Genomic DNA, 15,297 nt, shown 5'->3' with positions numbered 1-15,297 from the left:
AGTAATTTTTCAAGCAGTTTTGATAGTAAGGGTAATAATGAGATTGGCCTATATGATGTAACATCTGTGGGGGGTTTACCAGGTTTTGGTATCATTATTATTTCAGCAACTTTCCATATGCTTGGGAAGTATTTCTGTTTAAAAGCAGCATTAGTTATGTGTAATAGTTTTGTAATCGCCCGTTTTGGTAGATGTTTCTCCATTAATTAGGTCATACCCCACTGATTTCTTTACATTTAGTTTTTGTATTTCATAATACAGTTCTTTCATTCTTACACATGGTATATTACTCTGCTGATCACTTTGAAATACGCTAGGGACACTATTTAGCATAGTTGTTGGACTGTCTGATGTAAAAGTTTCTTTCAGATGTTCAGCAAACAAATTAACTTTTTCTTGATTGCTCTTAGCCCAATTTCCATTATTATTTCGAATTGGAGGTGTATGTGTTTTTGGAACTTTAAGCTTTCTTGTTGCCTTCCACAGAGAATAATTAGTACTGGCATCGTCAGTATATGTATATGATCAAATCTAATTTTAGGAATTTTGATGTTGATGATTGGCGATTTTGTATGTTTTTGAATTTTTGCTTGTTGACATTTTAAGCAGGTTTTGGTCCAAACATGAATTTTCTTTGACATGTGTGGCCAAAAGAATCTTGTTTTGATTGCATGAATGGTGGAACGTATTCTGAGATGAGAGAAGCTATGAATTTTGTCAAAAATTGCTTGTTTGAACTGTTGCGGAATATAAATTCTTGGAGATGATGAAGAGGTTTCACACCACAGTTTGATATCGGATTGTGATGTTGTTTGATGTGTTAAACGATAAGATTTTAAAGGATTGTTGGAAAATTGCTTATTTAGTAAATTTTCCAATTCTGTGTCAGCAAGTTGAGCGTTGCTAAGGGCTAGAAAATCTGGATAAGATGAATTTAGAGATCCGATGTTTGTTCTGGATAGAGTATCTGCAACAATATTTGAATTTCCTCTGATGTATTTGATATCTGAAGTAAATTGTGCAATATAACTTAGATATCGTGTTTGTCGAGGAGTTTTGTCTGTGGACGAAAAAATTGATGCGACAATGGGTTTGTGATCTGTATATACTGTAAATTTATTTCCATGTAACGAATGTTTGAAAAATTTGATAGCAGAGTAGATCGCTAAAAGTTCTCTATCAAAAGTGGAATATTTGGTTTGGCATGAATTAAATTTTTTGGAAAAGAACGCTAATGGTTGAGACCTTCCATTGACGGTTTGCGTTAGAACAGCTCCCATACCTGTGTTAGATACATCAGTTGACAATGATAGGATAGCATGTGAAGAGGGATGTCCTAGAAAGATAGATTTTTGGCTAAAGAAAAAGCGTTGTCGTGTTGCAGAGTCCAAGAAGTTGATGAAATTGTAGTGTAAAAGTAATTTTGAAAGTGTGTATAAGGGATCAAGAATATTTGAAATGTTAGGTAAGAATCTATGGTAGAAGTTTAACATTCCCAAAAATCTTTGTAACTCTTTTAGAGTCGTTGGCTTTGGAAAATGTGTTATGGCTGTGATTCTCGATTGCGATGGTCGAATGCCATCGGATGAAACATGATACAATAGAGATACAGATTCTTGTAATTGGTTAAAATCAATTTCAGCATGTCATTTTTTTATTAACTCACAGGTGTGGGTGGTTTTTTGCCACCCTTACATGAAACTTAAAATAAACATTTTGACCATTTCTAATCAAAACATTTTTTATTATTAAACTCACTTCATTTAGTACATTTTTTAAACTGTTCGAGAATAGTTAGTATTACATTGGAACGATTTAAAAGGTTTGTAGCGGAAAGCGATATTTATCAAACAGTACCAATGGCTGCGAGCGAATGGACAAGTTGAGCGCGTAAATCGAGCATTAGTTGCAACGTTAATGTCTGAAACTGAAAATGATGATCAATGGGAGCGTTAAAAAATCGATAGGGAAAATATGTGGTTGTTTCAAAACTGGTGCCAAATAAATGGAGAGCGCATCGTGAAAAGTAACAAAAATCAGCTAAAAAGATGTAATTATAAAGCTACGTTTAAAAAGCCAAATTACAATCAACTCAAAAAAACTTTCTTTATTAAATCCAGTAAACTATTAACGTATATGGGTCACACGTAATTCCTTACCTTTACGAAAACCAACAATGCGAGAATATTGGATGTTGAGTCAAGAGTAGAAATGAAGACAAATTCAATTATAGTGGATTGCAGTACTCCCGTTTGACGTTAACTTGCTGAAATCGTTAACTACAAAACAATGGGTAACAGCTAAACTACTATCGCTAATTACAAACGCTTTAAGGTAGCAAAAAATATTTAATCCTAACCGTTTAATTACCAACCCTATTAAATAATTCCAATTAAGTCCGATTTTTTGTGTGTTAACCCAAAGGGTTTTCAATTATAATCCATATTTTATGCCGAACCAATATCTTCGCACAATCAACTTCATCACTTGCATTCCATTTCAGAATAATGAACCACGAATGTCAATGACAGCAAATTTAACGAAGGACATGATGATAAAAAAATAAAAAGAATGATATTGAACTAGAAATGTAACGATGTTGTTTAAGGTACAATAACTATTTCAAATTCCCACTTTTGAACGTAGAAACAAAACATTTCAAATTTACTCGACATCAAAGCATCTCAACTATTGCATATCTCGTTGTTTTTAACCTTGTTTTCGTTTCGCGAAAGAATCAAATCTATTTTTGATAATTGAAGTGAAGCAAAAACGAAAATGAATGAAATTCTCGTCACGTAGTTCTTGTTGATAACTTGCCAGAATTATGTTACGGTAGCTTATTTAGTCCCTTGTCGGTTTCGCGCCTCATCTTTTATTTTTCCGGAGGGAAAGAAATCAAGATGAAAGAAACGAAGAAAATGGAAAGGATCGGTTTGGATTTCCAAAAGGAACAAACTTCCAATTGTACTAATGAGAGCCGATATATCGTATATGAACTTCAATATTCTTTCGGTTCTCTTATTAGACATTTTCTGTATATCTTTAGATCGGAGGGTGTGATATGTACCTATAAATAACATTAATTTGACGTCCCAGAAAAGGAAGCACCAATTCGTACTTGATTGGGTTGGTAATTTTTGCATCTAGACGGCAATTTTAGAAGTTTTTTGTGTAATCTTATTTCAAATCAAAATACGTCAGATCTTATAATCTTAAATAAATTTATGACGCACTAAATGAAGTAGATTAATTCAAACGTCTTAAAATGGCACTTAGTTACATTTTAGGTCAATGTCCCTTAAAAGGGTACATTATTATTATTTGCCATACGTGTTATTAATATTCATGATATTCTTCGAATTGCCCCTTAGTAAAAGCGTCAACATCACTTATAGGTACTATCCAACCAACTGTATACAGGAATATTTATTCGCCCCTTTAAATTGGGAGTAAAGACCTTGTTAAAACTTAGTCAGGTGTATATTAACGAAAATGAATGTGATATTGTCTTTGTGAACGTCGAAAACAAGGCAATTAATTAATTCTAATTAATTCAACTACTCATCAATAGGGCACGGAACTTTTGTAACAAAACGACACGATTTCCCCCCTCCACTCGTTCTTAGCAGAAAATTTCATACAAAAGTTGTTCTAAATTAAATTCTAAAACAATTTTTTCAATAAAAAATATATAAAAATATATATATAAACATTTTTTTGAGGTTATGTTCTTAATTACTGATTAAATCAAAAATTTTTATTAACAGTATTTGTTTAGAATTACTTTTGGAATAGTGTTCGTTAATAAAATTTTTTGGTAACTTAAAATTTTAATTTCCCTCTGAATAGTATGCTATCAAAAGTAATTATCTCAATAATTATTGTTTTTATCAAAAAATGTTTTAAATAAAACTTGTTTCAATTTCGATTTTGAATCAATTATCTTAATAAAAAAATTTTACATCTCTATTAATTAAGCATCTAAGTGTAATTATGTATAAAAGTGGAAAAATTATTATTTTGAGGTTACATTACATTACATTACATAGAATACATATCGGGTAGGCGGACCAACCAACCTTGCACCGCGACCCTAAGGATCTATTGTACCTCGATAGATATCATTATCAAATTTCACCGTGCAGTCCAATGCTCTTAACGAACATTAATACCTTGCTCGGCGAAAGGTCATTCAGATCTTTTGAGGAGATAAACTGCGACCCAAAAATCGAAAATCTGATACGGTTAACGGCAGGGCAGTGGCATAAAACATGCTCAACCGTCTCTGCTTCCTCCGCACATAGTCGGCATTCAACATCGTCGGCTAAACCCAACAAGTTGAGGTGTGCTTTTAATCGGCAGTGCCCAGTAAAAACACCCATTAGAACTTTTATGCTACTACGGGCAAGTACCAAAATATTCCCGGGTTTGACAGTGGCGATTTTAATAAACACCTTAGCATGTCTCATTCCAGGAGAACTGGTCCACAGTAGGCGACGTCTCTCTTCAGCCCACAGTCCAATCCTATATTTGGCCATCGCAAATGATACACCAACTGCTGGTTCCGGTCCCACAAACGCTTCAGCGCTGCCATCTCGTGCTAGCTTATCTGCCGCTTCATTGCCAGCAACACCAGAGTGACCCGGGACCCAGATCAGAGAGACTCTGTTATCACAATTCAGTGTGTTTAATGTTCTCTTACAATCATTAACCAGAGCCGACACCGTTTTCACGGCTTGCAGCGCCTGGAGAGCGGCTTGACTGTCTGAGAAGATTCGTACTGTCATGTTCTTCACCCCTCTTTCAAGAAGGATTTTAGCACCCATGTCAATAGCAAATACTTCCGCCTGGAATACAGTACAGTACGTACCCAGGCTGTAGGCTTGCTTAATTCGAGGTGTCTGGCAGTATACTCCTGCTCCTACCGCTTCAGGCGTTTTTGATCCATCTGTGTACAAGCAAATGTCTGCCTGAACCAGAGAATTTTCATTTTCGATCCAGGACTGCCGCTCAGGCAGTACAATCTGGTATCGAGCATTAATCACTGATAGTGATACCGCCAAATCTGATGGCATTGATAGCACAGTATCAGTGCTTATAATGTCTTCCGCAGCCCATTGGTAGGACATGTCGGAACAGTTTTGAGCATATTGCTTAAATCTGTAAATGGTTGTTCTAGCCACTTTCTCTATATGCAAATGCAGAGGAGATAGGCCAAGCAGAACCTCCATTGCTAGAGTTGGCGTTGTGCCTATCGCACCAGAGATTGCCAATCCAGCTACTCGTTGAATTCGTGAAAGTTTACTGATAGCTGAAGTCTGTCGGACTTTCCTATACCAGGCTGCTGCTCCGTATGTGATCATAGGTCTAACCACAGTCACATAGAGCCAGTACAGTCTTTCAGGGGTAAGACCCCAACTTTTTCCACAAAGACTGCGACAAGTCCACAAGGATAGTCTAGCTTTGTGCAAAACTCCCTGCAAATGTCCATTCCATGACAGGGTTTTGTCTAAGATTACTCCTAGATATTTGACTTCCTTTGAGAAAGGAATTTCTTCACCTTGGATAGTTGGGCGGATTAGTCCATCCAACTTTCGCTTCCTGGTGAAGGGCACAACAATTGTCTTTTGCGGGTTTATTGAGAGGTTCTCTCCCTTACACCAAGCGCAAATGGTATCTAGGGTCACCTGGAGGACTGTAGATATCCTCGGCAAACAGGTTCCTTTGACCATAACGACAATGTCATCAGCATAAGCTTGTATTTCCACACCAACGGCTTCGACTATAGGAATCAGATCGTCAACTAGGAGGGACCAAAGCAGAGGAGATAACACCCCTCCCTGCGAGCAGCCACCTCCCGGCCTGAAGCGTATCGTATCACCGTGGAGTGAAGTAGAAACTATTCTACTATCTAGCATATTGCGGATCCAACCCGCTATAGTTGCTTCCACTCCCCTGTCAAGAGCAGCTCTTTCAAGAGATTGTGGTATTGCGTTGTTGAACGCTCCCTCTATATCCAGAAACGCACAAACCAAGATTTCTTTATCCTGCAGCGTCCTGGATACTCTACCAACTAAGTTGTGTAGAGCCAATTCTGCTAATTTTCCCGCTTGATAAGCATACTGGTGGCGACTCAGTGGACCAGATACCAATGGCACCGTACGGATATACCGTTCCAGAACTTTTTCAAGGGTTTTCAGCAGAAATGACGTTAGGCTGATGGGTCGAAAGGCATTAGGAGTAGGGATATTTTGAGGTTATCTCTTTAATTATTGATTAGGTCAAAAAAATTGTTGACAAAGTTTGTTTAGAATTGTTTCAGGAACAATTTTTGTTAACACAATTTTTTTCTAATTTGAAATTTTAATTTCCCACTGAACAGTATGCTGTTCCTTTAATCAGAACGAGTGGAGGGGGGAAATCGTATCGTTTTGTTACAAAAGTTCCGTGCCCTACTCATCAACAATCAAATAGTTTTACTAGGATTCGTTTTAAAATTTAATGTGCTTTTTGTTATTCAGGTCCTGAATTCACGATTCTAACCCTACTCTACAGTTTGAATAGTTGTGTGAATCCGTGGATTTATTTGGCTTTCAACAGGGAGTTACCTCGGTTACTTTTAAGACATTATACAGTGTCAAGTAATAATTATAGAACTACAGCGGGTAAGTACCCAACATTTTTTAAATATTTGTGGTTCAAGAAGTATTCCGAACGAAAATTGCATATAAAAGGTCTCATTTTAAATCTTATTGAATGAATAATTTTTGAGAAACGAAATTTACATGGAATTTTTGTTACTTTAGAAATTCAAAGCTTATTAGAAGGTGTTGCAAACATTATTGTACCCTTTTTAATTATATCCCGCTGTAAATACAAAAATACGCTTTTATGTCTTATTTTTATCCCACTATTTTAAACGCGAAGCAACATTCTATCTTTCATTGTGATGTCGAATGGTAGAGATTTTAATTTAGACAAGATTGTTGGGGTTCTGTTTGGTGATGTTTCGGGTCTTGCTTAAAAACACGAATAAAAAAGTACAACTAAAAACTTGAAATTTTTCTTAAGTTTTATTTTATTTTCTTTTTTGTTACAGAAAATCTTAGACGCGTTCAAATCGTAGATAATATACCTAATAATAATCCTGTTGAGAGACACCCCCTTACTAAATTTACAGGATTATTCTCTACATCGGACCAAATAAGAAATTAAATAAAAATAAATCTTTTTAAACTCAAAAATAATTTATTTTTATTTAAACAATGTATTTTATTTTAATTTTATTTCAATAAAAAATGTTTATGTGTTTTTCCTTTTCTTTTATAAGTTAAATTTTCATGAAATCTCGTTAACTGTGAAACATTTAAACTTTACGAACAATCTTCATGGATTTCATTTTGAAACCAATAAATGTACAAGCTATAAATAACTCGACTTTAACTAAGAACTTGAGAACTCGAGAGTTTATTTGAAACTCTCACCTCACAAACGACCATCGAATTAAGTGAAATCCCACCTTGATTATTAACACAATTTACTTTTGAGACTAGTACTCCTTAATTAACCGGAGAATAATATTAACACGAACTCGAACTTAAACAAGATATTTCAAGCCTTTTTTTCTAATTTCATGACTCTAGTTCGGTTTGGGTTTACCTTTTTTTATTTGTTTTTGTGGCCCTCTTTGGACGCATCGTTCAAAGAGAGACCGGAACTCGTAAAAACAAACAAAATCACGTAGACCAGTTAAAGGGGAACTTTGTAATTAATTTTAATCCCGACGACGAAGGTCCCTAAGTTCATTTCCATTCTATTATGGTGTGAATTAAGACCCTCGTTCTATACAAAACTGAACATTTTACAGGCTGTAAAAAATGAAACTTTAGTTTTACACGATTATCATTTAAAAATGCAGAGCGGATTAGTTCGTTCTTGACAGGCATCAGGTATCGGCGTATTCGATTTTGTACCGAATTAATTATTTGGAGAGGTGAAAAATTTATTCCAAATTGTTTCTAGCCGGCTGGTCGGCTTTAAAGATTATTAATTGTTCAATTACTCAACAAATCCATGCCACGAACAAACCGGCTCGAATAATCCTATTTAAAAATTGAAAATCAACACAAAAAAAGTTGATTATAAAGGAAACTTTAATTAAAAAACATCCTAAATAAAATGTTAGATATCGAAGCTGAAGAGTTGTTTGATTACACGCTTTAGGAGTATTTATCCATTAGATAGCATATAATGTGGTCTTCTTCCAGCATAAAGCTGTCTTCTACGAGAACTGTTTAGTGTTCCATTAGCTGTATTTAGGCAGTAGCTACTCTTATACCAACAGTCACATCTTCCATTATCAGACTCTAGTCTTTTGTACACAATATCTAGTTTTCTGTCAACAGTATCTAGTCTTCTACAAGCAGTGTTTAGTCTTCTATCAACAGTATCTAGTCTTCTACAAACAGTATCAAGTGCTCTACTATCCGTATTTAGTCTTCAATACGCAATATTTAGTCTTCTGTCAACACTATCTAGTCTTCTACGGATCCGAAATTTTGTCAGTTTGTGCAAAGTGAGGGGCCTTGACTTTTGGCACGGATAGTAGTCTTCTGAAAGCAGTATTTAGTCTTCTGTCAACAGTATCTAGTCTTTTGCAAGCAGTAACTAGTGTACAGGGTGTCCAAATTTCGATGGGTTTGCAGGGTATCTCAGTTATTATGAAAGATAGAAAGTTGCGACTTTCGCGAACCTGAGCTACTTTTTTGTGAAACTTACAATGGCGCAAACCAAATTTTCATAGCCCTCTTCGTTTTTGATGTATGTATGAATTGGGGAGTGCATGCAAAACCGCACTCCACACTTAGGCCCCATTGGGCCCCTTGTACATCCTCCCATTACACGCTCTGGTGACATCAACCAGCCTAAGGATTTACCAAAGGCTAGAACAGCTCCTAGAGGTGCATTCCTGATGTCATCTGTGGTTGGCCATTCCTCCCCGAAGGTCCTCATTCTGAGGTCGGTCAGAGAGGGGCAATCACACAAGTTGTGTTTAACCGTCTCGTCATCCTGTTCACAGGCTCGACAGAGAGGAGAGTCAGCAAGCTTCATGTTTTGAAGGTGCTTATTTACTTTACAGTGTCCCGTGAGGAGACCTGTGGCAGTACGAAGGACACTTTTACCGAGCCCTACGAAAAACTGGGCTGTTGCGGCTGAAGGATATTTTAACAATTCCTTAGCGAGATAACAGCCCGGGGTACGGTCCCACCCGTTTAAAAATTTTTTGTGGGTAATGTGCTTTATTAACTCGATATGAGTGGCTAAGGAGGGGGTAATTATCGGCTCGGGTGCACAGGGCTCTCTACCGGCAGCACGTTTGGCTAGCCTGTCCGCGTGGTTGTTACCCCTGGAGCCGGAATGCCCTTTAATGGATTCTGACAGAATTGTATTTCGCGGCCTCCTCCAGTGCTTTGTGACAATCCATAACTACTGCAGACGTTATAATAACTCTGCTTAAAGCTAAAAGAGATTGTTTACTGTCTGTAAAAATAGTAAAACACTTACCCCGCTTGTTGGATTCAACAATGCAGTCAGTAGCAAGTTTAATAGCAGTTAGTTCCGCTTGTATGACGGTGGTGCTGGACCCTAAAGGTTCTGAGAGGCGAATCAGGGGATCGTGAGAGAATACCCCCGCGCCTGCACCATTTCGTCTTTTTGAACCATCAGTGGAAATCTTTAAAGTTCTATGTACATCTACAACTGTGGGACTGACGTGGGTGAAGTACTTCCTTGAGAAAACATATTTTGCTGGTCTGTGATCAGTCTTACACTCGAGTAGGGGTGTGTCTAACACTGCTTCCCTCCAGAGTGTTGAACTGCTGCCAGCGTCCTCATCCTTCATAGTTCCTACTGATTGTAGTCGTTTTTGATATACAGAGAGTGTTTGAAATTTACGATTTTCAGACACCTCCTGTATCTCGGCTATCCGGAAACGTAGTAAAAAAGTAAAAGCGAGTTCTAATAGATTTTTTCACGTGGAATCTAATGGTGCACGTAGAATTTTTCTAGTCATCACGGTTTTTGTGTTATAAGCACAACTCAAATACCGAATACTCAACTTCTAAAATACTTAACTCTTTATAACTCAAAAACCGTGATGACTAGAAAAATTCTACGTGCACCATTGGATTCTACGTGAAAAATTTTATTAGAACCAGTTTTTACGTTTCCGGATAGCCGAGATACAGGAGGTGTCTGAAAATCGTAATCCCTGTATATCAAAAACGAAGAGGGCTATGAAAATTTGGTTTGCCCATTGTAAGTGTCACAAAAAAGTAGCTCAGGTTCGCGAAAGCCGCAACTTTCTATCTTTCATAATAACTGATATACCCTGCAAACCCATCGAAATTTGGACACCCTGTACACTAGCAACATCATGCCTCTCATTAACCGGCAGTATATCTATTCGTCCCTTAACGATATTTAGTCTTCTAACAGCAGTATTTGATGTTTTGTCAGCAGTATTTAGGCTTCTACACAAAGCACGTATTATGTGGTTTCCTATTACATTACATTACATAGAATACATATCGGATTAGATATATCGTATAGATATCGTTATCAAATTTCACCGTGCAGTCCAATGCTCTTAACGAACATTAATACCTTGCTCGGCGAAAGGTCATTCAGATCTTTTGAGGAGATAAACTGCGACCCAAAAATCGAGTATCTGATACGGTTAACGGCAGGGCAGTGGCATAAAACATGCTCAATAGTCTCTGCTTCCTCCGCACATAGTCGGCATTCAACATCGTCGGCTAAACCCAACAAGTTGAGGTGTGCTTTTAATCGGCAGTGCCCAGTAAAAACACCCATTAGAACTTTTATGCTACCACGGACAAGTCCTAAAATATTCCCGGGTTTGACAGTGGCGATGTTAATAAACACCTTAGCATGTCTCATTCCAGGAGAACTGGTCCACAGTACGCGAAGTCTCTCTTCAGCCCACAGTCCAATCCTATATTTGGCCATCGCAAATGATACACCAACTGCTGGTTCCGGTCCCACAAACGCTTCAGCGCTGCCATCTCGTGCTAGCTTATCTGCCGCTTCATTGCCAGCAACCCCAGAGTGACCCGGGGCCCAGATCAGAGAGACTCTGTTATCACAACTCAGTGTGTTTAATGTTCTCTTACAATCATTAACCAGAGCCGACACCGTTTTCACGTCTTGCAGCGCCTGGAGAGCGGCTTGACTGTCTGAGAAAATTCGTACTGTCATGTTCTTCACCCCTCATTCAAGAAGGATTTTAGCACCCATGTCAATAGCAAATACTTCCGCCTGGAATACAGTACAGTACGTACCCAGGCTGTAGGCTTGCTTAATTCGAGGTGTCTGGCAGTATACTCCTGCTCCTACCCCTTCAGGCGTTTTTGATCCATCTGTGTACAAGCAAATGTCTGCCCGAACCAGAGAATTTTCATTTTCGATCTAGGACTGCCGCTCAGGCAGTACAATCTGGTATCGAGCATTAATCACTGATAGTGATACCGCCAAAGCTGACGGCATTGATAGCACAGTATCAGTGCTTATAATGTCTTCCGCAGCCCATTGGTAGGACATGTCGGAACAGTTTTGAGCATATTGCTTAAATCTGTAAATGGTTGTTCTAGCCACTTTCTCTATATGCAAATGCAGAGGAGATAGGCCAAGCAGAACCTCCATTTCTAGAGTTGGCGTTGTGCCTATCGCACCAGAGATTGCCAATCCAGCTACTCGTTGAATTCGTGAAAGTTTACTGATAACTGAAGTCTGTCGGACTTTCCTATACCAGGCTGCTGCTCCGTATGTGATCATAGGTCTAACCACAGTCACATAGAGCCAGTACAGTCTTTCAGGGGTAAGACCCCAACTTTTTTCCACAAAGACTGCGACAAGTCCACAAGGATAGTCTAGCTTTGTGCAAAACTCCCTGCAAATGTCCATTCCATGACAGGGTTTTGTCTAGGATTACTCCTAGATATTTGACTTCCTTTGAGAAAGGAATTTCTTCATCTTGGATAGTTGGGCGGATTAGTCCATCCAACTTTCGCTTCTTGGTGAAGGGCACAACAATTGTCTTTTGCGGGTTTATTGAGAGGTTCTCTCCCTTACACCAAGCGCAAATGGTATCTAGGGTCACCTGGAGGGTTTTCTGTTAATAGTTTCGCAGACAATATTTAGTATTCTAAAAGCAGCATCTAGTTTCTGCAAACAGTATTGGTCTTTTGTAAACAGATTTAGTCTTCTATTAGCAGTATCTAAACCACAAATTCAAAAAACATCTGATGTGAATTAATCAAGGAGCATAAATTAAATTGTTAGTTACTTTTGATTCAAACTTATTAGCTAAAAGTTAATCTTTAATCTTGCCTATGGAACATATATTTAAACTTAAATAGTGACTCAACTAACAATAATGGGATGTGAACAACCTTTTTTACCTAAATTAAATTTTCTTTCAGATTTATAACCTTTGTTTGTCCAAGTATCTCTTATTATCAACAATAAAAAAATAACAGTTTTATATTATCAAAGACTATCCAGGAAGTATCGCCTAAACCATCATCTTTTATGACTACAATCAAACGAAAAAGAACATCCGGTAACGTTTTTAGTACCTTTTACTCACTAACATCAAAATAATGAACGGTTATGGAAGTTATAACTTTTTTATTAATATCTAAATATAATTATTTATTTTTTCTTTTTTTTTAATTCATTAATACACAGAATAAAATGATTGTGGAAACATTTTGTCGTTTTTGTAGTGAAGAAAAAAAGCATGCTAAAAAATAATCGAACAAAAACTAAAGTGATGTATTATTTAAAATGTTCATTCGTTTTTTCATTCTTAAAAAAAGCAGGTAACAGCACGAGTAACTCTTCTGGTGGTTTTGATACCGCTTCTTTACGTCCGTTATCGAGGTGGTCAATCTGTAACAATGCGAGACCGAAATTTCCGGGTAGAAGTCGACCTCATGTCCACTGCAGTTCACGTAGATGGATCGTCACAACAACGACATGAAACAACTTTCCCGGAAGTGGCCTAAACGGCGGTCCCACTTCCGGGTGTTCATCATTGGGTGAAATCACTACAGAAGTGATCGTCGTCGACGTCAATAGTGAAACTGTGATGTAATTTCGATTGATTTTTTAGTGAAATAAAAAAGTTTTAGTGATTTGTTTAAAAAATTCTGCTCACGAAACTTTTTTGTAATAAATCTTGTTACCGTTTTAAAATTGGTGTTAAATTAATCCAACAAAATTTAATTCAGATCAAAATATTAACAATATCTCAGGGAAACTTTGAAGTACGCTTTGCGTGGGTTATTAGATGGTCGGAATTCCCAAGAGAAAGTTCAAAATGAAAAAAATGCTAATCCCGAATATTGGTAAAGTTTGGGTTCACTTCATTCGTTAAAGGAACTTTGAACATTTTTATTCGTCCTTTGTTTGAGGTAGGTTAAAACTTAAAAGACAAGAATGCTTTCAGTGAAACTTCACTTCGCATACAAAGTATGTGTTGTAACTTGTAAAGGAATAAAAAAGAATTTAATATAATTAAAAAAAGAAAATATTTATAAATGTTTTTAGATGCTAGCAACTCATCGTATTGTATACTAAATAACTTTTATTGTAAAATATTGTAATGGTTATGTGTTGTGAATTTTAACATCGAATATTATACTAGATGTACGAGATTTTTATGATGATTTTTTGGGTGTGATTAAAACTTTATTGTGTAAATAAATTTTTTATATTTTTATAAAAGTTTAAAATGTATACTAAAAGTGAGTGTTTCAAAAATAGTGTTCGCAACGAAAATCTTATTTAGAAGAAACTTTTCTGCGTGAGATTTTCGTTTAGCACACAATTTTTAATTACTATATTGAATAAATAATTATTTAAGATGTTATAAATCAAAAATTCTATTTCTTTTATAACTTATAAAAAGTCTGCAAATCGATGATTTTAACAGTACGTATTTTTATAATAACGATTCAATAAATATTAACAAAAATACATATGGAATTATTAAACATCGTCTTGTTGTTTCATTCAAAAATTGTTTCCCTTCACTGGGGGTATTTTGAAGATCTACGCGGCCAAAAGTATTTTTTCACTTTACTCAACTCTAAAAGTATTTATATAGGCTTTTTATAGTGTTTTATAAGTTTTCTATTAAATCTGAATAACAAATGGGCTATCCTGCAATATTAAAGTTCACGAGAACTATCAGTTCTTCATCGCTTGAAAAACGAAACAATAGACAAATCAAAGTTATGTTAACTACTATAAAACAATAAATTAAAATAGAAACTCATAAGAAGTTGTTAACTAAATGATGATAATGAAGATAATGACGTGTTAAACGATTTTTCGTGCACAATCTGTCATTTTCATCTGAAAAATCTTGTCCTTGTATATAAGGTGCAGCACAAATTAACATTGCTGTCGTTTCTTTTAGAAATGGTTTGCTTTTTTTTTGGAGATTTGGTCGCATTGCAGTTATGAACGGGTCTGAAGTTAATAATAGTCGATTAATTACATCGTGGTTACAGGATTCTCTTGAGAATTTTCGAGCATAATTTAACCTATAAAATCTAAAATGTTTGTTGCGGGCTTCTGACGCTTATTCTGATAACTGGCCAATCGGAAGTAACGCGCTTTCTATAACTGCTGCTCCGTGAACAAGTATTTTGTGTAATGTAGGAGTCATCGGATGCCAAGGGTCCCAGGGGTAAAGTTTAACATAGAGCTCGGCAGTTTCCTTCGCATATGCAGCAAAATAATCTGAAGAGACTTTAAATCTACTCAAGATGGTTTCCAGGATTACTTTTAACCTATATATTAAGTTAACATCAATTCCTGTAATTTCTGCTGCTAGCTCATGGTCCGAAAAAAATCTCCTACTTGTGTTGCCATCATTACTGTTACCGAAACCCGGTTAAGGCACATCTACGATCAAGCCCATCTTTTCTCGAAAATTCTTTTGTATTTCCTTTTTTCTTTTCTTTATTACAGCTTTCTCAGTCTCTACCTTTATTTGCCATTTTTTTACAGGTAACTTGTAAGAAAGATGTAAAATCGATTCAAATAGTCTTATTCGGGCATGTAACACAGAAAGACCAAAACCAAGTGCCTCCGTTTTATCTTCTGTTTTTACGTTTAAATCATTAAAATTTTTTGAGGTTAAACCACAGATATAACATCTCATGGTAGAAGTAGTGTCTGTAATAGCATTGCAGACTT

General features: G+C 36.4%; 1 protein-coding gene across 3 annotated transcripts in view; it reads left to right on the top strand.

The window, feature by feature from the left end:
- LOC111422094 (isotocin receptor-like) overlaps positions 1-13,724 on the top strand; it is a 112,551-nt gene extending 98,827 nt beyond the window's left edge. The window contains exons 5-6 of one of the 3 annotated variants that reach the window (XM_071197967.1): positions 6,525-6,668; positions 12,906-13,724. In XM_071197967.1, coding sequence (XP_071054068.1) covers positions 6,525-6,668; positions 12,906-13,069 — 308 coding nt within the window. In that variant the 3' untranslated portion in view covers positions 13,070-13,724. Of the gene's footprint in view, positions 1-6,524; positions 6,669-7,102; positions 7,315-12,506 lie in introns of those variants that run through there. The other 2 variants (XM_071197969.1, XM_071197968.1) reach the window with 2 other exon arrangements.
- Positions 13,725-15,297: the final 1,573 nt, after the last annotated feature.

Source organism: Onthophagus taurus, chromosome 7, assembly GCF_036711975.1.
Source record: "Onthophagus taurus isolate NC chromosome 7, IU_Otau_3.0, whole genome shotgun sequence".
NCBI lineage: Eukaryota > Metazoa > Arthropoda > Insecta > Coleoptera > Scarabaeidae > Onthophagus > Onthophagus taurus.
Note: the sequence above shows the minus strand (reverse complement) of the source record. Positions and strands in the feature narration are given on the sequence as shown.